At 69.2% G+C, this 21,308-nt stretch overlaps 3 protein-coding genes across 14 annotated transcripts; all 3 read left to right on the top strand.

The window, feature by feature from the left end:
• The first annotated feature begins 278 nt into the window (after positions 1-278).
• TIMELESS (timeless circadian regulator) lies at positions 279-9,148 on the top strand. Of its 6 annotated transcripts, none has more exons than XM_048327433.1 (30): positions 279-366; positions 1,130-1,263; positions 1,342-1,495; positions 1,584-1,698; positions 1,775-1,837; positions 2,475-2,576; positions 2,671-2,826; positions 2,900-3,033; positions 3,114-3,201; positions 3,615-3,791; positions 3,867-4,084; positions 4,696-4,799; positions 4,880-5,049; positions 5,126-5,245; positions 5,323-5,474; positions 5,549-5,646; positions 5,722-5,830; positions 5,906-6,107; positions 6,462-6,613; positions 6,684-6,769; positions 6,861-6,984; positions 7,087-7,169; positions 7,241-7,395; positions 7,511-7,682; positions 7,762-7,830; positions 7,900-8,018; positions 8,104-8,248; positions 8,323-8,362; positions 8,483-8,592; positions 8,694-9,148. In XM_048327433.1, exons 2-30 carry the CDS (start codon positions 1,167-1,169, stop codon positions 8,825-8,827), a joined length of 3,648 nt encoding a protein of 1,215 aa, XP_048183390.1. In that variant the 5' UTR covers positions 279-366; positions 1,130-1,166; the 3' UTR covers positions 8,828-9,148. The 6 variants fall into 6 exon arrangements, with proteins under 6 accessions (XP_048183390.1, XP_048183389.1, XP_048183387.1 ...); XM_048327432.1 differs by having other exon boundaries at positions 2,668-2,826; XM_048327430.1 differs by having other exon boundaries at positions 5,549-5,830.
• Positions 9,149-9,162: 14 nt separating this feature from the next.
• APOF (apolipoprotein F) lies at positions 9,163-10,366 on the top strand. Of its 2 annotated transcripts, none has more exons than XM_048327571.1 (2): positions 9,163-9,326; positions 9,408-10,366. In XM_048327571.1, exons 1-2 carry the CDS (start codon positions 9,233-9,235, stop codon positions 10,340-10,342), a joined length of 1,029 nt encoding a protein of 342 aa, XP_048183528.1. In that variant the 5' UTR covers positions 9,163-9,232; the 3' UTR covers positions 10,343-10,366. The 2 variants fall into 2 exon arrangements, with proteins under 2 accessions (XP_048183528.1, XP_048183529.1); XM_048327572.1 differs by having other exon boundaries at positions 9,297-9,322.
• Positions 10,367-11,102: 736 nt separating this feature from the next.
• Positions 11,103-21,247, top strand: STAT2 (signal transducer and activator of transcription 2). Of its 6 annotated transcripts, none has more exons than XR_007208104.1 (25): positions 11,103-11,171; positions 11,522-11,703; positions 11,812-11,943; positions 12,027-12,177; positions 12,277-12,375; positions 12,447-12,539; positions 12,625-12,703; positions 12,780-12,865; positions 12,976-13,124; positions 13,197-13,355; positions 14,760-14,912; positions 14,991-15,011; positions 15,657-15,750; positions 15,873-15,929; positions 16,007-16,090; positions 16,180-16,278; positions 16,919-17,054; positions 17,148-17,197; positions 17,995-18,083; positions 18,174-18,310; positions 18,397-18,585; positions 18,671-18,728; positions 18,830-19,818; positions 20,652-20,910; positions 21,081-21,247. XR_007208104.1 is itself a non-coding variant. In XM_048327447.1 (25 exons), the coding sequence occupies exons 3-25, from the start codon at positions 11,813-11,815 to the stop codon at positions 20,780-20,782; spliced, it is 3,174 nt and encodes a 1,057-aa protein (XP_048183404.1). In that variant the 5' UTR covers positions 11,103-11,171; positions 11,522-11,703; position 11,812; the 3' UTR covers positions 20,783-21,017. The 6 variants fall into 6 exon arrangements, 5 of the variants coding, with proteins under 5 accessions (XP_048183404.1, XP_048183405.1, XP_048183401.1 ...); XM_048327447.1 differs by lacking the exon at positions 21,081-21,247 and having other exon boundaries at positions 18,830-19,034; positions 19,095-19,818; positions 20,652-21,017; XM_048327448.1 differs by lacking the exon at positions 21,081-21,247 and having other exon boundaries at positions 18,830-19,274; positions 19,335-19,818; positions 20,652-21,017.
• The last annotated feature ends 61 nt before the right edge of the window (positions 21,248-21,308 follow it).

The raw sequence follows: 21,308 nt of genomic DNA, 5'->3' as shown, positions 1-21,308 counted from the left end.
GGTGCCGCCCGTTCCCGCTCCCGGCGTAGGTCCCGCCCAGCCAGGGCCGTTCTTAAAAGGGCAACGCCACCACCGCGTCCCGTGCCCGCAATGAGACCCTCCCGTCTCCCACCCCGCAGCGCCGCGGGGCGGGGGGCGAGGGCAGCGGGGTTCGGGGCGTACCGAGGCACCGAGCCGCCGGTTGGTGCCCGCGGTGGACGGCGGGGGACGTGTGTGGAGGGGGGCACAAGAAGGGCCACCGGGCGCGTCAGTGGGCGTTGCCGCTTGAAGGGTGCGGGCGGGGCGGGGCCTCGGCCCGCGGGAACTGGGGCGGTTGTGTAACGCCGCCCCCGCGCCGGGAGCGGGAGCGCGGCCGTGAGGGCGCCGGTGAGCGGGACGGGGCACCGGGACCGGGACCGGGACGGCGTCCGGGATCGCGGGGTCCGGGGGCGGGGAATGCCCCGGGACCGGCGGGGACCGGGGACTGGGGGTGATCCGGGGTCGGGGGGCACCGAAACAGGGGGGTGATTCGGGATCGGGAGGGATCGGAACGGCGGGGGGGTTGATACGGGATCGGGGGAACCGGGACTGTGGGGCAGGGATACTCCGGGGTCTGGAGGGTGTCCCGGAATCCGGGGGCCCGGGGAGTGCTCTAGGATCAGGGGGGTCCGGGGGCGGGGAGTGCCCCGGGACCGGGGGGGTGGGACTGGGGCTGGGGTCCGGGGTCGGGGGGGCGGTTCTGAGATCTGGGGAGTGCCGGGAATGCTCCGGGATCGAGAAGGCAGCGGAGCCGACCGGGATCGGGGTGTACTCCGGCATCGGGGGGAACCGAAACGGAGGGGGGGGGTGATACGGAATCGGAGGAACCGGGGCTGAGGGGTGCGCCGGTATTGGGGTGGACCGGGACCGAGAGGTGCGCTGGGATCGAGGGGGTACCGGGGCCTGGAGGTTGCTGCGGGGTCGGAGGGGTCCGGTATCGAAGGTGACCGGGCCTGGGAGGTCCGTCGGTGTTGGGGAGACTGGGACCGGAGGCTGCCCCGGGATCAGGGGGACCAGGACCGGCAGGTGGGCCCGTATCGGGGGAGCTCGGAACGGGTGGGAGAACCCCAGCCCGGGGGTACCGTGCAGCCGTGCTGACGGTGGCCCGCAGGCCCCCGGTGCTGGTCCCGAGCGCAGCCCCGCGCTGCATGGACTGGTACATGATGAACTGCGAGCTCCTGGCCACCTGCAGCGCCCTGGGCTACCTGGAGGGCGACGTGTACCACCGGGAGCCCGACTGCCTGGGTAGGTGGGCACCGGGGAGGGAAGGGGAGGGCAGCGGGGGCCGGGGACGGCGGGGACTGACGGCACCGTGTCCCCCAGAGAGCGTCAAGGACCTGATCCGGTACCTGCGCCATGAGGATGAGACTCGGGACGTGCGGCAGCAGCTGGGGGCAGCCCAGATCCTGCAGAACGACCTCCTGCCCATCCTGGTGCAGTACCCGCAGGACAAGGCGCTCTTCGACGCCGTCATCAGGTACCAGGGGACAAGTCGGGGGTCAGGGGTGGCCCTGTGGGGGCTCCTCACAGGGCAGGGGTCCCTCACACCCCTCCACCCCTCGCAGGCTGATGGTGAACCTGACGCAGCCGGCCCTGCTCTGCTTCGGGAAGGTGCCATCAGATGCCGCCTCCCGGCACTACTTTCTGCAGGTGCTGTCCTACCTGCAGGCCTACAAGGAGGTGAGTCTGCCCGGGGAGGGGTCGTGGGCAGGGGGCTTTGCCCGCACCCCCCCTTGCTCACATGGGCTCTCTGCAGGCGTTCGCCAGTGAGAAGGTGTTCGTGGTGCTCAGTGAGAAGCTCTACAACCTCCTACAGCTGGTGAGTCCCCTGTCCCCGGGGGACTGTGGGTTCTGTCCCTGCTGGGGGTCCCTCAGGGGTTGGGGGTCTGTCATCCTAGGGGGCTGTGGGTCTGTACCTGCTGGGAGTTCCTCAGGGGGCTGTGGGGTCTGTCACTGCCAGGGGTCCCCATGGGGGCTGCAGGGTTTGTCCCTGCTGGGAGTCCCTCAGGGGTTGGGGGTCTGTCCCTATTGGGGGTTCTTCAGGGGGCTGTGGGGTCGGTCCTCCTGGGGGGCTATGGGTCTGTCCCTGCTGGGGGTCCCGAGGAGGCTGCAGGATCTGCCCCTGCTGAGGGTCCCTCAAGGGGCTGTGGGGTCTGTCACTGCCATGGCTCCCCAGGGGGATGCAGGGTCTGTTCCTACTGGGGGTCCTTCAGGGGGCTGTGGGGTCAATCCCTGCTGGGGGTCCATGGGGGGCTGTGGGGTCGGTCATCCTGGGGAGCTGTGGGTCCATTCCTGCTGGGTGTCCCCAGGAGGCTGCGGGGTCTGTCCCTGTCAGGGGTCCCCATGGGGGCTGCAGGGTCTGTCCCTGCTGGGTGTCCCCAGGAGGCTGCGGGATCCTTCCCTGCCGGGGACCCCCAGGGGGGGTGTGGGGGGCCCTGACAGCTCTGTCCCCCCAGGACTGGGAGCAGCGGCAGGAGGAGGACACGCTGCTGATCGAGAGGATCCTGCTGCTGGTGCGCAACGTGCTGCACGTGCCCCCAGACCCCACAGAGGAGCAGGTACCGGGATGGGGCCCTTCCCTGGCTACCTGGCAGGTTTGGGGCCACGGTGGCTCCACGGGGACCCCCGACACCCTCCTCCCACCCGCAGCAGGGCGTGGACGGCGACGCCAGCGTGCACGACCGGGTGCTGTGGGCGCTGCACATCAGCGGCATGGATGACCTGCTCAAATTCCTGGCCAGCGCCCAGGTGGAGCAGCAATGGGCCCTGCACGTCCTGGAGATCATCTCCCTCATGTTCCGTGACCAGGTGAGCCGGGGTAGAGGTGGCGGGGCAGGGACTCCCCCAAGAGCCCCCACAATGCTGACAGAGTTTCTGGCAGAGCCCAGAGGAGCTGGCGGCACTGGGACAGGGGACAGCGGGTGCTGAGCACGGGGAGGACACGCGGGAGCTGGAGAGCCTGCGGCAGCGGGAGCTGGCGGAGAAGAGAGCCCGGGCACTGCAGCGCCCGTCCAGGTGAGGAAGGGGGGACTGTGTGACAGGGCCGGGACCCCCGTGGTGGGGACAGCAGCACTCAGCCCCTGTTCCCTGCCCAGGCATTCCCGCTTCGGTGGCTCCTACGTCCTGCAGGGCTTCAAGTCCATCGGGGACCGGGATGTGGTGTTCCACAAAGGGCTGCACAACGTGAGTGTGGGGCCAGGGAGGTGGTGGGGGGCACAGGGCTGGGGATGTAGCAGGGGACAGGAATGTGTGTGGAACGTGGGGCTGGGGATGTGGCACGGGATGGAGGAACAGGGATGTGGTGGGAGGTGCAGGAATGTGGCGAGGGGCACGGGGCTGGGGACATCATGGGGGGCACAGGGCTGGGGTAAAGCAGGGGAACAGGAATGTGGGTGGGACACAGGGCGGGAGATGGGGTGTGGAGCACAGAACCAGGGATGTGGTGGGGTTGCAGGAACAGGGACACGTTGTGGGGCACAGGGATGTGGTGAGGGGCACCGGGATGGGGACATGATGGGTGGCACAGAGCCAGGGAGGTGGCAGGGGGCACCAGCACAGTGCCACGGGGACAAATCCGGCCACTCCATCCCCTGCAGCTGAAGACCTACACCCACGACCTGGGCAAGGAGCCCCAGCGGGTGCCCCGGCACCGCCAGGCCGCCCCCGAGTCCGAGCCCTCCCGCCGCTCCGCCCGCAACGTCCGGCTCTTCCTGCGCCACTTCTGCCAGGACTTCCTGGAGGGCTGCTACAACCGCCTGATGCTGCTGGTCAAGGTGAGGGGCTGGAGAGGCTGGGACCCCCTCCCCGGGCTGCGGGACCCCTGCTGAGCCCCCCCTGGTCGCCCCCAGGACCAGCTGGTGCGGGAGAAGGCTCAGCAGCACGACGAGACCTATTACCTGTGGGCCACCGCCTTCTTCATGGCCTTCAACCGGTGCCGTGGCTTCCGGCCCGAGCTGGTGTCCGAGACCGTGGGGGTCCGAGCCTTCCACTTCATCGAGCAGAACCTCACCACCTACTACGAGATGGCACTGATGGACAAGAAGGAGGCAACAACCTGGGCCCGCAGGTCAGTGCCTGGGACCCCCCCCAGGGCACCTGGGGCACCCCTCAGTGTCTGGGACCCTCCCAATACCTGGCTCTCCCCATGGTGCCTGGGATTTTCTGGGCACCTGGGACTCTTTGGGTACCTGGGAGACCCCAGGGCACCTGGGGCACCCCTCAGTGTCTGGAGCCCCCCCAGTACCTGGCACTCCCCGTGGTGTCTGGGACCTTCTGGGCACCTGGGACCCCCACAGTACCTGGGTACTCCCAGTGCCTGGGACCCCTTTGGCACCTGGGACCCCCAAGTACCTGGGATTCTCCTTGGTGTCTGGGACCCCGTGGGCACATGGGACTCTTGGGATGCCTGGGATCCCCTGGTGTCTGGGACCCCCTGGGCACTTGGGACATCCCACAGTGTCTGGGACACCCACCTTCCCCTGCCCAGGTCACCTGTGACCTCCCTGGTGCCTGGAACACCCCAGGAACCCTGGGCACCTGGGACTTTGTGTTGCCTGGGACCCCCTTGGGCATTTGGGACTCTAGGAGTGCCTGGGACCCCCTGGACACCTGGAAACCCCCCTGGTGCCTGAGACCCCCCCCTTTGGGCACCTGTGACCCCCTCCCTGCCATCCCCAGGATGCACTTGGCCCTGAAGGCATACCAGGAGCTGCTGCGGACGGTGCAGGAGATGGACCGCTCGCCGGAGCAGGCGGTGCGGGACAGCAGCCAGGTCATCAAGAGTGAGTCCCTCTGTCCCTCCACCCATCCCTGGGGGGTGATCCCTGACCCACCCCTTCCCACTGCCCCCCCTCCTCCCCAGGCAACATCTTCTACCTGATGGAATACCGGGAACTCTTCCTCGCGCTCTTCCGCAAGTTCGACGAGACCAAGCAGCCGCGCAGCTTCCTGCGGGACCTGGTGGAGACGGCCCACCTCTTCCTCCGCATGCTGGAGCGCTTCTGCCGCGGCCGTGCCAACCTCGTGGTGCAGGTGGGATGTGGCTGCTTCACCTTGGGGGCCCCTTGAGCTCGGGCAGCCCCTCCTGAGCCCATCGTTGCCCCCCCAGAGCAAACGTGTGCGGAGGAAGAAGAAGCCTCGCGCGCCCGCGCCACCCGCCCCACCCAGCGCCGCCGAGCTGGAGCAGCTGTGGGAAGGATTGGCTCCGCAGCTCCAGGCCTGTCTGGAGGTACCAGGGAAGGGTCCGGCCCCATGGGACGCTCTGGGGGTGTTGGTGGGGCATGGGGTGACCCTGTCCTGCCCAAGGGCGAGGTGCCCCTCCCCGAGGACGTGGTGCCCTTCGACGCCGCCTCGGAGACGCCGGTGGAGGAGCAGCGCGCGGAGGCTCTGCTGCGGATCCAGGAGTGCCTGCGGGATTCCCGCGTGCCCCAGGCCCTGCGGCTGCTCCGCTCTGCCAGGTACCGGCACCGCGATGCCCATCCCATTCCCGGGGCGTGGGAACGCGGTGCCAGCCTGTCCCCGCTGTCCCCAGGGACGTCTGGCCCGAAGGGGACGTGTTCGGAGCCGCGGACGCGGGGCCGCCCGAGGAGACGCAGCTGCTGCGGGAGATCCTCGTCGCTCCCCTGCCCAGTGAGTCCCCAGCTGTGACACCGGGAAGGGGGAAAACTGTGGGGCGCTGCGGCCCCTCAGCACATCCCACCGCAGGGCACGCGCCCGAGGAGCCCGAGGAAGAGGAAGAGGAGGATGAGGAAGAGGAGGAGCAGACCGTGCAGGTGTCGGAGAAGGAATTCAACTTCCTCGACTACCTGAAGCGGTGAGAAGGGTTTGGGGGGGTCTGAGGGGGTCCCGCTGTGGAGCGGCCGCGCTGACGGGGCTGCCGGGCGGGCAGGTTCGCCTGTGCCCCCGTGGTGCGGGCGCTGGTGCTGCTGCTCAGGGGGTACGCGCAGAACAGCCCCCGCACCAACCACTGCGCCGCGCGCCTGCTGCACCGCCTGGCCCGCGACCTGCGCATGGAGCCGCTGCTCTTCCAGCTCTCCCTCTTCGCCCTCTTCCACCGCCTGCTCAGCGACCCTGCGGCCGCCGCGCACCAGGTCAGACACGGCCCTGAGCCCCCCCTGGGAGGGGTCAGTCCCCGCGGCCCCCAGCCCCGCTCTGTCCGTGCAGCCCCCAGCCCCGCTGTCCAGCTCTGCTGTCCCCCAGCCCCGCTCTGTCCCTGTGGCCCCCAGCCCCGCTCTCCATCTCTGCTGTCGCCCAATCCTGCTCAGTCTCTGGTGTCCCCCAGCCCCCTCTCTGTGCCCACATCTCCCAGCCCCCCTGTCCATCTCTGGTGTCCCCCAGTCCCTCTCCAGCCCTGTGTCTGCAGCTTCACTCTGTCCCCACATTACCCAGCCCCACTCTCTGTCCCTGGTGTCCCCCAGCCCCACTCTCCCTCCCGCTGTCCCCAGGAGCTGGTGGCCTTGGCTAAATTCATCCTGGGAAAGTTCTTTGCGCTGGCGGCCACCAACAAAAAGGCCTTTGTGGAGCTGCTCTTCTGGAAGAGCCCGGCCATCGTCTGCGAGATGACCAAGGGCTACAGCTCCCTGCAGGAGGGAGAGGGGTGAGTGGGGCTGAGGAGGGGGCTGCCACCCCCTGTCCCCTCCTCTCACCTCCCCTCTGCCCCTCCCCAGGACCACCCGGAGCCGGGTCTCCCCCTGGACCCCCCAGGAGGAGCAGGAGCTGCAGGAGCTGTACTGGAAGTACAAGGAGGTGGAAGGTACTGGGGGTCCCTGGGGTGTGGGGGGGTGGCAGCGGGACCCCCGGGGGGGTGGCAGGGGCTCTGTCCCTACATCCCCCGTGTCCCACAGGTGGGGACATCATCGCTGCCATCCTGGCCCATCTCCCACCGCCCGGGCGGACACGGAGGCAGGTGGTGAAGCAGCTGGTGCGGATGGGGCTGGCCAGCAGTGCCAAGGACTTCCAGCAGGAGAGGTGGGGCAGGGACCCCCGGGGACAGGGCAGGAACCCCTGGGGACAGGACAGGGACTCACCCCCGTCCGGGGCAGGGACCCATGGCTGTTTCCCACCCTGCAGGAAGGGCACCCGCATCGTGCTGTGGACGCAGGAGCAGGAGGAGGAGCTGACGCGGCTTTTCGAGGAGTTCCAGGGCTCAGATGGTGAGCTGGACACGGGGGGCAGCCCCCTAAAACCCCCCTGTAGCCCCCCAGCCTGACCCCCCTTCCCACAGACGTCCTGGGGAACATCATGAAGCACCTGACGGCGCGGCGCTCACGGGCTCGGGTGGTGGAGAAGCTGCTGGGGCTGGGGCTGGTGGCAGAGCGCAAGGAGCTGTTCAAGAAACGCAGGAGGAAGGGCCACGGCCACGGCCCCGGCCCCGGGCAGGTACGGGGGTGCTGGGGGGTCCCAGGCTATGCCCTGGGGGTGCTGTCCCATCCTGGGGGCACCCAAACATGGCCTGTCCCCATCCCGAGCACCCAAACACCGCTGGTTCCCTCAGGCTGCCGTGAGTGTCCCGGCTGTGCCAGCCCAGGACAGCTCGGGAGAGGACGAGGACAGCGAGGAGGAGGAAGAGGAGGATGAGGATGAAGCAGAGGAAGGCCCCATGGAGGAGCACTGGGTGCCCGAGGAAGGGGCTGGGCAGGACCTGGCGCAGCACCTGCATCAGGAAGGTGGGTGAGGGGCTCCGAGCCCCCCTGAGTTGGGCTTGGCTGCGGGGCCGGACCCTGGGTCACCTTGTGCTGTCCCCAGGCCTGGCCGGGCCCCTGCGGTGGCTGGAGACCTGTCTGCGGAGGGTGGCGGGGGACCGCGAGGAGGACGGTGAGCGAGGCGGGGGTCGGGCGGGGGGGCTGCGGGGTCGGGGTCCCGCTGACGGCGCTCCCGGCCCAGGCGTGTCCCACCCGGTGCCGCTGGTGCCGCTGACGGAGGAGAACGAGGATGCCATGGAGGACCGGCGCTTCCGGACCCTGCTGCGGCAGCTGGGGCTGCGGCCGCCTGCCAGCGAGCAGGTGAGGTCCCTGTCCCCATCCCTGTCCCCGTCCCCATCCCCTCGCTCCCGGCACAGCCCTGCAATGTCCCCCCGTCCCTGCCCAGGAATCCTTCTGGCGCATCCCGGCCGCCCTCACCCCGCAGCAGCTCCGGCGTGCGGCCGCCTCCATCGCCCGCCATGGCCATGACCCCTCAGGATCCCCCCAGGACCCGCCGGAGCCACCCGGGTGCCCCCAAGACCCGGCTCCAGGTGAGGGGTGGGGCTGGGGGTGCGGGACCCCCAGATGTGGGGCTGGCTCTGAGCCCCCTCTTTGTGCCCTTCAGCAGAGCCGCTGCCGGCAGGGCTGGGATCGGACTCGGAGAGGTGAGACCGGGGTTCCCTTCCCCTCTGCCCGGTTTGGGGGGTCCCCTCTCCCTGCCTGGGGCAGGGATCCAGCCCCCTGCGTTCTCCCCGTGTGGGGCTGAGCTGTGCCAACCCCTGCAGCGAGGAGCCCGTCCCGGTCCCCATCCCTGTCCCCAGCCCGGTGCAGCCGCGCACCAAGAGGCGCCGGGAGCTCGCCAGCGAGGATGAGGATGAGGATGGTGGGAGCTCAGGTGGGTTCAGCCCCTCTGGGGGTCACTGGGTTGTCCTGTCCCTGGCCGCTTTGCCACATCCCTGGGGGGCTCAGCCCTCTCCCCTCTCCCTCCACCCACAGGCACCGAGCCGGCCCCCGCAGCCCCCTGCTCCGAGGAGGATGAGGAGGATGAGGATCCACAGCCCCGGGGGCGGCGGAAGCGCATCCGCTGCCTGGAGGAGGAGGAGGAGGAGGAGGAGGAGGATGAGGGTTGAGGGGCTCCCCCTGCCCTGCCTGTGCCCAGGCCCTGTGCTGTTTCCTGGGCTTTTTGCAGATTTTATTGGATTCCTGCAGGTTTTTTGCAGTTTTTCTGGGGTTTCTGCAGATTTTCTTCTGCAGGTTTTGATGCTGTTTTTAAAGGCTGCACAAGCAACCAGTTGTTCCACCCTCCCCCCTTCCCCTGGTGTCCTCATCTCCCTGTTCTACCCCAAATTCCCTCTTTTTCCTCAGCTGCTGGTTTTGGTTTGTTTTTTTTTTTCCTAAAACTTTTAAAATCTGGACAGGGCCCAAATAAATAAAGGTGACTTTCGTCCTTCTGGGGTGTGTGGGTCTGCAGGGGGGCTGGGGGCTCGAGCTGCCCTGGCCGCAGGGAGTGCCCAGTCTCTGTCTCTGCGCCGGACATGTCGCAACTCCCTGATAACAACGGCTATAAAGGGGTCACGAGGCCGGCCGCGGCCACAGCGGCCGGACAGGGCAGGGGACAGCGGCGAGCGGGTGAGCCGGGGCGCGGGGGGTCACGGGGGGCTGCGGACACGGGGGATCTGACGGGGCTCTGCCCTTCTCCCACTTCCACAGACCCTCCCCGAGCTGCCACCATGCCCCGGCTTCTGCTCTTCCTCCTGTTCCTCATCCTTGGCCGCGCCATCGCTGTGTCCGACATCACCCCCGGGCCGGCTGCCAGTGACCAGGAGCTGGCTGAGCAGGACCGGGCGCTGCTGGCGGGGCTGGCGGGGCTGGCGGAGCCCGTCTGGCCGCGGGCACTGGGGGTCCCGTGCCGGACCCTGCGCCCCGCCGCCCTGCCCGGCTTCTCCCGGCTGCCGCCGCTGCCCCGCGGCCTGGCCCGTGCCGCCCTGGCCCTGGCGCTGCTCGGGGCCGGCTGTGCCCCCCAGGCCGAGGCCGAGGCGCTGGAGCTGGAGCGGGAGCTGGGGACCCCCACGGCCGCGGCGCTGCTGCGGGGGCTGGCGCGGCTACCGGGCACTCCGGTCCCCCGGCCGCTGGCCCTGCTGCTCCTCAGCTTGGCCCGGCCGGGGGGCTCTGCCTGTGCGGATCCCACCCAGCTCCGGACCCCCGTGCCCGGCACAGAGCCCACGCCGCTCTCAGGCCACGGTGTCCGGGAGTTCCCGGGTGTCCGGCTGTGCCGAGGCACCGTCCGGCGCCGGCGGGAGGACGAGGACGCCTGCAGCCCGGCGGGGGAGCGGGAAGCCCACCGGGTGCTGGACTGGGTGCCGGGCGTCAGCATCTTCTACAACCTGGGCACCAGCATCTACTTCGCCTTCCAGGGCTGCGAGGCCACGGCGTCCACGCGGGCGCTGGAGGCCGCCGAGGACCTGGGCTACGCCGGGCTGGCCGCGCTGACCGGCGGCCTGGGTGGCCCCGTGGCCATGGGGGTGCAGCTGGGGCTGCAGCCGGGGCTCAAGGCCGGCGTGCGGGCGCTCATCGGCTACTTCACCTCGGCCGGGGAGCCCTCACCGGTACCCACTGCCCACAGCGGCCCCGTGGTCATCGTTTGAATAAAGGCCACGTGTGGCAGCCGGGGCCGGGTCCCTGTTTGGGGGAGGCTGGGGACGGATCGATGCGGGGTCACCCTGCACTGGGGCACCGCGACCTTGGCCGCGTGGTGGCCTGACCCACGTGGTGGCAGCTGGCCTGGGCCTGTCCTTGTCCGTCTGTGGCTCTGTCCCCACGGCCTGTCCCCGTCCCCATGGCCTGTCCCTGTCCCTACAGCCCCAGCCCTTGGGCCACACTGCCTTGTCCCTGTCCCCGTGGCTCTTTCCCTCTCTCCCTCCAGCCCATCCCTGTCCCCAGGGTTCTGTGTCCCTCTCCCCATGGCCCTGACCCTGTCCCCATCCCCGCAGTTTCTCCCTGACTCTGTACCCCTGTCCCCACAGCCTGTCACTGTCCCCACACTTCTGCCCCTGTCCCCGTAGCTCCGTCGTCCCTGTCCCAGCGGCTCTAATCCTGTCCCCATGGCTGGTCCCCATCCCCATGGCCTGTCCCCACAGCTCGTCCCGCTGTCCCACTGGTTCTGTCCCCGGCCCCCTGTCCCTGTCCCGCCGCCCATCCCGGGCCGCCGCCGCCGCTCCCTCCCGGGGTCCCCGCTGACCCCGCCCCCGGCCCCGCCCCCGCAATGGCCCCGCCCCTCGTGACGTCAATCTGGGGAAATGGGCGACGCCGCGGAAAGCCGCTGCTCGCGGGGGCGTGGCCTCGGCGCCGCGCTCCGCCAATCACCGCGCAGAGCGGAGGAGGGGGCGTGGCAGCAGCCCCGCGCTCCGCCAATCACCGCGCAGAGCGGAGGAGGGGGCGTGGCCAGCCGGCCTTCCTGCTCCGGTGGCGGCCGAGGTGGGTCCGGGGTCCCGGCGGGAGACCGAGGGTCCCGGGGGGGACACGGGGACACAGGCAAGGGGATCCCGGCTGGCGCACACAAGGAGTCCCTTGGAGGGCTGTCCCGCTGGGGCGGGGGGTGTTTAGGGGCACCCATCCCTGCGGGAAGGACATTTGGGGTACCCGGGGTGTGCCCGAGGGGTTCAATGGGGGACCGGTCTAGGGCGACCTCTGAGGAGGGGCCTGGGGTGCTGCAGAAGGGGTGGTGGGGGCCCTGGAGCCGGGGGTTATGTGTGTGTGCCCCCCGCCCCGGGTGGGGAGCCCACCGCGGCTCACCCCGTGCTCCCACCGCGGGACGCGGCTGTCAGCCCGCGGCCACCCCAGCAGGAGCGAGGGGACCCCCGGGACCACCCAGGAGCGAGGGGACCCCCGGGAGCTGCCGGGGCTGAGGCAGAGCAGAGGGAGCCCCGGGACCACCCAGGAGCGAGGGGACCCCCGGGAGCTGCCGGGGCTGAGGCAGAGCAGAGGGACCCCCGGGACACCTGTGCAGGTACGAGGGGTGCAGAGGTGCCCAGCTGGGACACGCTGGTGTTTCTCGTCCTCTGGTCCTGCGGTGGCCGGGGGTCGCTCGGGACGCCTCTGACCCCTCTCCCCGCAGCATGGCGCAGTGGCAGGAGGTGCAGAGCTTGGCCAACACTTACCTGGAGCAGGTGCACCAGCTGTACGCGGGCTCGGCGCTGCCCATGGCTGTGCGCCAGTGCTTGGCTGCCTGGATCGAGAGCCAGAACTGGTAACGGGGCTGGGGGCGGCACCGGAGGCGGCACCGGGGGGCACGGGCAGGGCCGTGCCGGTGCTGAGCCCGCGCTGCCGCAGGCTCCAGGCGGCAGAGCCGCTCTCCTCCCAGTCCCGGATGCTGTTCCACTCCTTACTGATGCTACTGGGAGAGTGCCTGGGCAGCCCGGGCTCGGGCCACGAGGATTTCATGCTGAAGCACAACCTGCGCAAGGCCCACCGCGACCTCCAGGTGGGCGTCGGGGCTGGGGCAGGGGGCTGAAGAGGTGTGGGGGGGGGGGATCTCCGCGCCCCGCTGACCACCCCCCCTCCAACCCCAACCCCTCCGCAGGCCGAGTTCGAGGAGAGCCCGGAGAGATTCGCCAACCTGGTAGCCAACCTGCTGCAGGAGGAGCGGCGGATCCTGCGTCTGGGGCAGGCGGGGGGGCAGGTAGGGCAGGGGGGTGTCCCCCCCACCCCCGGGGCCCCGCGGCCGCTGCCCCACACCCCGTGTTTCCCTAGGGGGGCTCGGTCCCCGCACCCAGCCTGGCCCCGGAGAGCGACCGGGAGCAGCGGATCCGGCGGCGCTTGGCCGAGTTCCACACGGCCCTGCAGGTAACCCCCCCCCCCCCCCCCCACGACCCCCGCCGAGCCCCCCCGGGGGCTGCCTGGCCCCTCCCGAACCCCCTTGTGCCCGCAGGAAGCCGAACGAGCCTTCAGGCACCTGGAGGATCTGCAGGATGCCTTCGATTTCTGCTACAAGGTGCACTACCAGCCAGGTGAGCCCCAGCCAGGGGGGCTGGCCCTGCCCTGCGCCCCCCCCGACCCCCTGAGCCCCCTGTCCCCTGCCCGCAGGTGAGGAGAGGAACAGGGACCCCCAGTACGTCCAGCAGCTCCAAGCCCTCCAGGCCAAACTGCAGAACCTGGACCGGCAGCGGCGGGTGAGGGGGCTGGGGGTGGCCGGGCTGGGTTTGGGGAGGAGGTGGGGGGGGCTATAACCACCCTGAGCCCCCCCCCCCCACCCCTGCTCAGACCCACATCTCCCCCTCAGGAGATGCTGGCTCAGATGCAGCAGCTGCTGGGGCGCAGCGAGACCCTGCAGGAGCTGCTGCAGCAGGAGCTGGGGGGCTGGCGGCAGCGGCAGCAGCGCCTGTGCCTGGGGGGCCCCGGTGACGCCAGCCTGCGCCCGCTGGAGACCTGGTAGGGCCGGTGGGCTCGGGGGGCTCGGCGGGGGCTGCAGCCGGACCCTGCTGAGCCCCACGGACCCCGCAGGTTCACGGAGCTGGGCCAGGGGCTGTTCCAGCTGCGGCAGCTGCTGCGGGCGCTGAGCGACCTGCGGCAGAAGGTGACCTACGAGAGGGACCCGCTGGTGGCAGAGACGCCCCTGCTGGAGCAGCGGCTGCTGGAGCAGCTCACGCACCTGCTGAAGAGGTGTGGGACGGGATAGGAGCGGCTGGAGCCGTGCCAGGGCGGGTCAGGGTGGAGATCAGGGAAAGGTTCTTCCCCCAGAGGGTGCTGGGGCATGGAACGGGCTCCCCAGGGAATGGGCACGGCCCCGAGAGCTCCAGGAGGGTTTGGACAGCGCTCTGAGGCACAGGGTGGGATTTTGGGGTGTCTGTGCAGGGCCTGGAGCTGGGATCGATGATCCTGGTGGGTCCCTTGCACCCCCTCTGGGTGTTCCATAATTCAAGAGGTGTTTGGGCAACGCTCTCAGGTGTTGGGATTTGGGGGTTGGGGGGACTTTTGTGGTGTCCTGGTCCAGGCCAGGAGCTAGACTTTGATCCTGATGGGTCCCTTGCAGCTCTGGATGTTCCAAATTCAAGAGATCAGGGAGTGTTTGGACAATGCTCTCAGGTGTTAGGATTTAGGGTTTTGGGGGGTGCCCTGGGACTCAAAGATTGTTGTGGGCCCCTTCCCACCTCAAGTCGGGTTTGGACAGCGCTCTGAGGCACGGGGTGGGATTTTGGGGTGTCTGTGCAGGGCCTGGAGCTGGGATTGATGATCCTGGTGGGTCCCTTGCATCCCCTCTGGGTGTTCCATAATTCAAGAGATCAGGGAGTGTTTGGGCAACGCTCTCAGGTGTTGGGATTTGAGGGAAAATCTGTGGTGTCCTGAGCCGGGCCAGGAGCTGGACTTTGATCCTGACGAGTCCCTTGCAGCTCTGGATATTCCGTAATTCGAGAGGTCAGGGAGTGTTTGGACAACGCTCTCAGGTTTTCAGTGCTCTCAGGTGTTGGGATTTGGGGGTTGGGGACATTTTTGGGTTGTCCTGCTCAGGAGTTGTTGATCCATGTAGGTCCTTTCCAACTCAGGGTATTCCATAATTCCAGGGGTCAGGGAGTGTTTGGACAACACCTTCAGGTGCTGGGAGGCTGCGGGGACTTTTGGGGCATCTGTGCAGGGCCAGGAGTTGGACTTGATCCTTGTGGGTCCCTTCCAGCTCGGGGTATTCTGTAATTGGAGAGGTCAGGGAGTGTTTGGACAACGCGCTCAGGTCCTCAGTGCTCTCAGCTGTTGGGATTTGGGAACTGGGGAATTTTTGGGGTTGTCTCACACCAGGCCAGGAGTTGGACTCAATCCTGATGGATCCTTGCAGCTCAGGATATTCCACAATTCTGGACCTCAAGGAGTGTTTGAACAACTCTCTCAGCTGTTGGGATTTGGGGACTGGGGAATTTTTGGGGTTGTCTCATGCCGAGCCAGGAGTTAGACTTGAATAACCCTACCGGATCACCTCCACCTCAGGCTATTCCATGATTTTAACCAGTGGAGGATCACTGGGGGTTACTGGGGTGGCCCTGACCCCTCTCCCCCCACCCCAAAATTTTCCCCCAGCGCCTTCGTGGTGGAGCAGCAGCCCAGCACCCCCAACGCCAGCAAGCGCCCGCTCGTGCTCCGCACCGCCAGCAAGTTCTCGACCCGCGCCCGCCTGCTCGTGCGGCTGCACGACCGCAACCACCGCATGGAGGCCAAGATCCACATCGACAGGTGGGTGGGAGCCCCCCGGAGACCCCCCACCCACCCGCGGGGGTCCCGCTGCCCCTGACGCCCCCTCCTCTCTTGCAGGGACCCGCCCAACATCAAAGGGTGAGAGCTGGGAGAGCGCTGGAGGCAGCAGCGGGTGGGACCCCACGCCGGGGGTCCTGAGCCCTCCACCCCAGACCCTGGGAGGGGTATCCTGACCCCCACCTGCCAACCCTGGGGGGGTCCTGAGCCCCACCCCAGCCCCTGTGAGGGGTATCCTGACCCCCACCTGCCAACCCTGGGGGGTCCTGAGCCCCCCACCCCAGCCCCTGTGAGGGGTACCCTGACCCCCACCTGCCAAACCTGGGGGGGTCCTGAGCCCCCCACCCCAGCCCCTGTGAGGGGTACCCTGACCCCCACCTACCAACCCTGGGTGAGTCCTGACCCCCACCCCAGCCCCGGAGGGGTACCCTGACCCCCACCTGCCACCCTGGGGGGGCCCTGACCCCCATCCACAGCCCCCCCAGGGGTCCCAGCCCCCATCCACAGCAGGGCTGTGCCCCCTTAGAGGTCCCAATCCCTTCCCCCCCCAGCAGCCCCTAGGGGTGCTCCTGACCCCTACCCACACAAGAGCTGTGTCCCCTACCCTGGAGGAGGTCCCAGCCTCCACCCACAGCCCCCCCAGGGGTCCTGGCCCCCCCACGTGCACCGGGGCTGTGCCCTCGCGGGGGTCCCGACCCCCTCCCACCCGCTGTGTCTGCCCCGCAGCTTCCGCAGGTTCAACATCCTCACGTCGAGCAGCAAAACGCTCCTGGCCGGGGACAGTCCCCAGGAGGGGCTGGTCTGCGACTTCCAGTACCTCGTAGGGACCCCCCCCCAGACCCCCAGGTCCCACCCTGACCCCCCCACCCCGGGGCAGGGAGCAGGGTGAGGACCCTGCCCAGCCCCGGCCCCCGCCCCGGGCTGACTCTGCCGTCCCCACAGACGCTGAAGGAGCAGAAGGACAGCAGGTCCGGCAAGGGCAAAGGCACCAGCGGTGAGGTGGGTGCGGGATGGGGGCCGGGGGGGCACAGGGGGAGGCTGGGGACAGCGGTGACAGTAGTGGCACCTCCCCGCAGGGTCCCCTGGTCGTGACAGAGGAGCTGCACCTCATCACCTTCACGCTGGCCTACGCCTACTGCGGGCTGGAGCTGGAGCTGGAGGTGAGGCTGGGGGTCCTGGGGGGCTTGGGGACAGCCAGGGGGGCTGGAGACGCTCAGCCTGACCCCTGTCGACCCCCCCCCAATCCCAGACCACCACGCTGCCCTTCGTCATCATCTCCAACAACAACCAGTTCTCCAGCGCCTGGGCCTCCATCCTCTGGTTCAACATGCTCAGCTCTGACCCCAAGGCGAGCGGGACCCCCTGGCCCTGTGCCACCCCTGCCTCGTGTCCCCCTGTGCTGCTGTCCCATCCCTGTCCCTGCTCCTCTCTTGGTCCCCGTCCTGGTGCCCTGTCCCTGGTCCTGGTTATCCCCTGTGCCCTGTCCCTGCTTCTGGGCCCGGTCCCTGTCCCATGCCAGGTGCACATCCCTGTCCCCTGGTCCCCGTCCCCTGCCCTGCTTCTTGTCCCTGTCCTCGGTTCTTGTCCCATCCCCTGCTTTGATGCACATCCTTGGTCCCTGCCACGTGTCCCCATTCCCTGATCCCCATCCCCTGGTCCATGTCCCATCCCTGTCCCCTGCCCTGGTCCCCATCCTCCCTGTCCCGTGTCCCCATCTGCTGGTCCCTGTCCTGCCCCGGTCCCTGTCCCATCCCTGTCCCCTTCTCCAGTGCGCGTCTCTGTCCCCTCTCCCCATCCCTTTTCCCTCTCCATGTCCCCCTCCCCTGCTCCAGTGCATGTCCCTGTCCCCTCCCCATGTCCCCGCTCAGCCCCTGTCCCTGTCCCCTCCCCATGTCCCCATCCCTGCTCACCCCGTGTCCCCCTGTGTCCCCTGCCCATGTCCCTGTCCCTGCTCACCCTGTGTCCCCCTGTCCCCCCGTGTCCCCCAGGCCCAGCAGTTCTTCTCGTCCCCACTGCCGGCCCCGTGGCCCCAGCTGGCCAAGGTGCTGAGCTGGCAGTTCGAGAGCGTGGCCGAGCGGGGGCTCAGCCAGGAGAACCTGCTCATGCTGGCCGAGAAACTGCTGGGTAAGGCCGGCACCTCGGGGGGACACGGGGGACACGGGGGGACACGGGGGGACAAGGCTGCACTGCCCCCCTCACCCTGCTCTGCCCTCAAAGGCTCCAAGCCATCACCGAACAGCGCCGTGGCCTGGCCCAAGTTCTCAAAGGTGAGTAGGGCCTGTCCCCGTGGCCCCATGGCCCTGTCCCCTCTGTCCCCTCTGGCCCCATGGCCCCATGGCCCCATGGCCCTGTCCCCTCTGTCCCCCCTGTCCCCCCTGTCCCCATGGCCCCATGGCCCCATGGCCCAGTCCCCCCTCTCCCCATGGCCCTCTTCCCCCTGTCCCCATGGCCCCATGGCCCTGTCACCTCTGTCCCCATGTCCTCATGTCCCCACGGCTCTGTCCCCTCTGTCCCCATGGCCCCCTGTCCCAATGGCCCTGTCCGCCCTGGCCCCATGGCCCCATGGCGCCATCCCCTCTGGCCCCCCTGGCCCCATGGTCCCATGGCCCCATGGCCCGCTCCCCTCTGGCCCCCATGGCCCCGTGGCCCTGTTCCCTCTGTCCCCATGGCCCCATGGCCCTGTCCCCTCTGTCCCCATGGCCTTATCACCTCTGTCCCCATGTCCCCATGGCCCTGTCCCCTCTGTCCCCATGGCCCCATGGCCCTGTTCCCCCTGTGGCCCTGTCTTTCCATGACCCTGTCCCTCAGTCCCCCTGTGCTCTGTCCTGTCATCCCCTCCATGGCCTTGTCCCGCTGTGGCCCTGGCCCTCCTGGCCCCCCGTGGCCCTGCTCCCCTGTGACCCTGTTTCCCCCTTGCCTCTCTGTGGCCCTGTCCCCTCACGGTCCGTTCCCACCTGTTTTCCTATGGCCCCACCCCGGTGTGGCCTCGTCCCCTGTCCCGTCCGTGGCCCTGTCCCCCTCTGTCCCCCCACATCCCCGTGCCCTGTCCCACCCTCTCCCGCAGGACGGAGCCGCCGGCTTCTCCTTCTGGGCCTGGCTGGACGGGATCCTGGGGCTGCTGCAGGAGCACCTCAAGCAGCTCTGGAAGGACGGGTAGGAACAGGGCCGGGGGGCCAGCGAGGGGCCTGGGGGGGCCAGCGAGGGGCCTGGGGGGGCCAGCGGGGCTGACGGTGCCACCCCCAGCCTCATCCTGGGCTTCGTGAGCCGCAAACAAGAGAAGAAACTGCTCAAGTCCAAGCGGACGGGGACGTTCCTGCTGCGCTTCAGCGAGAGCGTCTTCGGGGGCGTCACCTTCACCTGGGTGGAGCACCACGAGAGAGGTCAGCGACCCTTCCCACGCCCCCGGGGTGCAGCCCCGAGCCCCCCTCCCCACCCCGCTGAGCCCGGCTGTGCCCTCCCCACGCAGGATCCCCCACTTTCCACGCCGTGGATCCCTACACGGCCTCGGAGCTGGTGTCGCTGGCGCTGCCCGACATCATCCGCGACTACCAGATGATGATGGAGGAGAACATTCCCGAGAACCCCCTCCAGTACCTGTACCCCGACACCCCCCGCGACGAGGCTTTCGGGCCCTACTACAGCCAAAGGCAGGAGGGTACGGCGTGGCACGGCCTGGCATAGCCTGGCACAGCCTGGGATGTCACAGCCCACCACCCCCTGACCGCCCTCTTTGTCGCCAGGGACCCTGAGCGAGTCCCAGAAATACCTGAGCCGGCGCCTCATCCGCGTCTCCTCCAGGTGAGGAGGGGCTGTGGGGACACCGGGGTCCCTCCGTGACCCCATGGGAAGGGGGGCATCCCCTGACCCCGATGCCGACCCCCGTTGTCTTGTCCCTGCAGGCAGCCCAGCAAGTGGCAAACGGAAGAGGAGCTGGTGGTGACCACGGAAAACCTGGAGACGCTGCAGCTGCAGCCCGGAGGGCAAGGGGCACAGCAGGCTGGTGGCCTGGCATTGCCACAGCCCCAGAGCTCAGGGACACCTCAGGTCACCCCTGGGAACTTGGGGACCCCCCACGGGGTGGTCACGAGCCCAGGGATAGTGCAGGTGGTGGCCACAAGCCCGGGGATACCACAGGTCACCCCTGGGAATTTGGGGACCCCTCAGGTGGTGGCCACAAGCCCGGGGATACCACAGGTCACCCCTGGGAACTTGGGGACCCCTCAGGTGGTGGCCACAAGCCCGGGGATACCACAGGTCACCCCTGGGAATTTGGGGACCCCTCAGGTGGTGGCCACAAGCCCGGGGATACCACAGGTCACCCCTGGGAACTTGGGGACCCCTCAGGTGGTGGCCACAAGCCCGGGGATACCACAGGTCACCCCTGGGAACTTGGGGACCCCTCAGATGGTGGCCATGAGCCCGGGAACCCTGCAGGTGGTGGCCACGAGCCCAGGGGCACTTCAGGTCACCCCTGGGAACCTGGGGACCCCCCACGGGATGGCCACGAGCCCGGGAACCCTGCAGCCCACGGGGATGCTGCAAGCACAGCCCCAAAGCCTGCAGCGGGTGGGATCGGGGGTCCCCGACACGCGGGGGACACTGCCAGTGGCCCCGGGGGCTGCGGGGACTGTGCAGGTGCTGCCCGCGGCGCTGGGCACGCTGCGGCCGGGGGCTGCGGAGCCGCTGCAGGGCCCCGAGGAGCAGAGGGGGACGCTGCCACCGGAGCTGAGGGACCTGGAGCTGCTGCCCGGCGGCCAGGACATGCAGGAGCTGCTGCAGTCGCTGGAGGGGCTGGAGCCGGGCGCAGGAACGCTGGAGACGCTGGAGGCGGCGGAGCTGATGCCCAGCACGGTGGAGAGCTTGGACGGGAGTTTCCAGCTGAGCCTCGGTGAGTGTCGGGGCTGCGGCGGGGACAGAGGTGTCCCCTGGGCACTGAGCTGTCCCCTCGGCGCTGTCCCCTCGGCACTGCGCTGTCCCCTGGGTGCTGAGCTGTCCCCTCGGCACTGCGCTGTCCCCTGGGCGCTGAGCTGTCCCCTGGGCGCTGAGCTGTCCCCTCGGCGCTGCGCTGTCCCCTCGGCACTGAGCTGTCCCCTGGGCGCTGAGCTGTCCCCTCGGCGCTGCGCTGTCCCCTCGGCACTGAGCTGTCCCCTGGGCGCTGAGCTGTCCCCTGGGCACTGAGCTGTCCCCTCAGCACTGCGCTGTCCCCTGGGTGCTGCGCTGTCCCCTGGGCACTGAGCTGTCCCCTGGGCACTGAGCTGTCCCCTCGGCGCTGAGCTGTCCCCTCGGCACTGAGCTGTCCCCTGGGCACTGAGCTGTCCCCTGGGCACTGAGCTGTCCCCTCGGCACTGCGCTGTCCCCTCGGCGCTGAGCTGTCCCCTGGGCACTGAGCTGTCCCCTCGGCACTGAGCTGTCCCCTGGGCGCTGAGCTGTCCCCTGGGCGCTGAGCTGTCCCCTCGGCGCTGAGCTGTCCCCTGGGCGCTGAGCTGTCCCCTCGGCGCTGAGCTGTCCCCTCGGCACTGAGCTGTCCCCTCGGCACTGAGCTGTCCCCTGGGCGCTGAGCTGTCTCCTCGGCGCTGAGCTGTCCCCTGGGCGCTGAGCTGTCCCCTCGGCGCTGAGCTGTCCCCTTGGCATTGAGCTGTCCCCTCGGCGCTGAGCTGTCCCCTGGGCGCTGAGCTGTCCCCTCGGCGCTGAGCTGTCCCCTCGGCGCTGTCCCCACCGCAGGCAGCGCCGCGCTCCTGGACCAGCACGACCCGTTCCTGCCGCAGCCCGAGGACTCGGCCCCACCCGCCGTCTGCTCCCTCTTCTCCACCGACTTCCCGCCGCTCCACATCGATGCCAGCGACTTCCAGTGACCCCTCCCCGGCCCCTTCCCTGTAAATAAACCCCTTCCCACCCCCCCCGCTGCCCACGGGATCCCTGGGACCCCCAGGTGCATCCTTGAGCATCCCTGGGATCCCCAGACACCCCCTGGGACCCCCAGGTGCATCCTTGAGCATCCCTGGGACCCCCAGACACCTCTGGGACCACCAGACACCCCCGGGGACCCCCAGACACCCCTGGGACCCCCAGGTGCATCCTTGAGCATCCCTGGGATCCCCAGACACCCCTGGGACCCCCAGGTGCATCCTTGAGCATCCCTGGGATCCCCAGACACCCCCGGGGACCCTCAGATGCATCCCTGAGCACCCCTGGGGCCCCCACACACACCCTGGGACCACCAGACACCCCCTGGGACCCCCAGGTGCATCCCTGAGCATCCCTGGGACCCCCAGACACCTCTGGGACCCCCAGCCACCTCTGGGACCACCAGACACCCCCTGGGACCCCCAGGTGCATCCCTGAGCATCCCTGGGACCCCCAGACACCTCTGGGACCCCC

The sequence above is a fragment of the Corvus hawaiiensis genome, chromosome 24 (genome assembly GCF_020740725.1).
Source record: "Corvus hawaiiensis isolate bCorHaw1 chromosome 24, bCorHaw1.pri.cur, whole genome shotgun sequence".
Classification (NCBI taxonomy): domain Eukaryota; kingdom Metazoa; phylum Chordata; class Aves; order Passeriformes; family Corvidae; genus Corvus; species Corvus hawaiiensis.
Note: the sequence above shows the minus strand (reverse complement) of the source record. Positions and strands in the feature narration are given on the sequence as shown.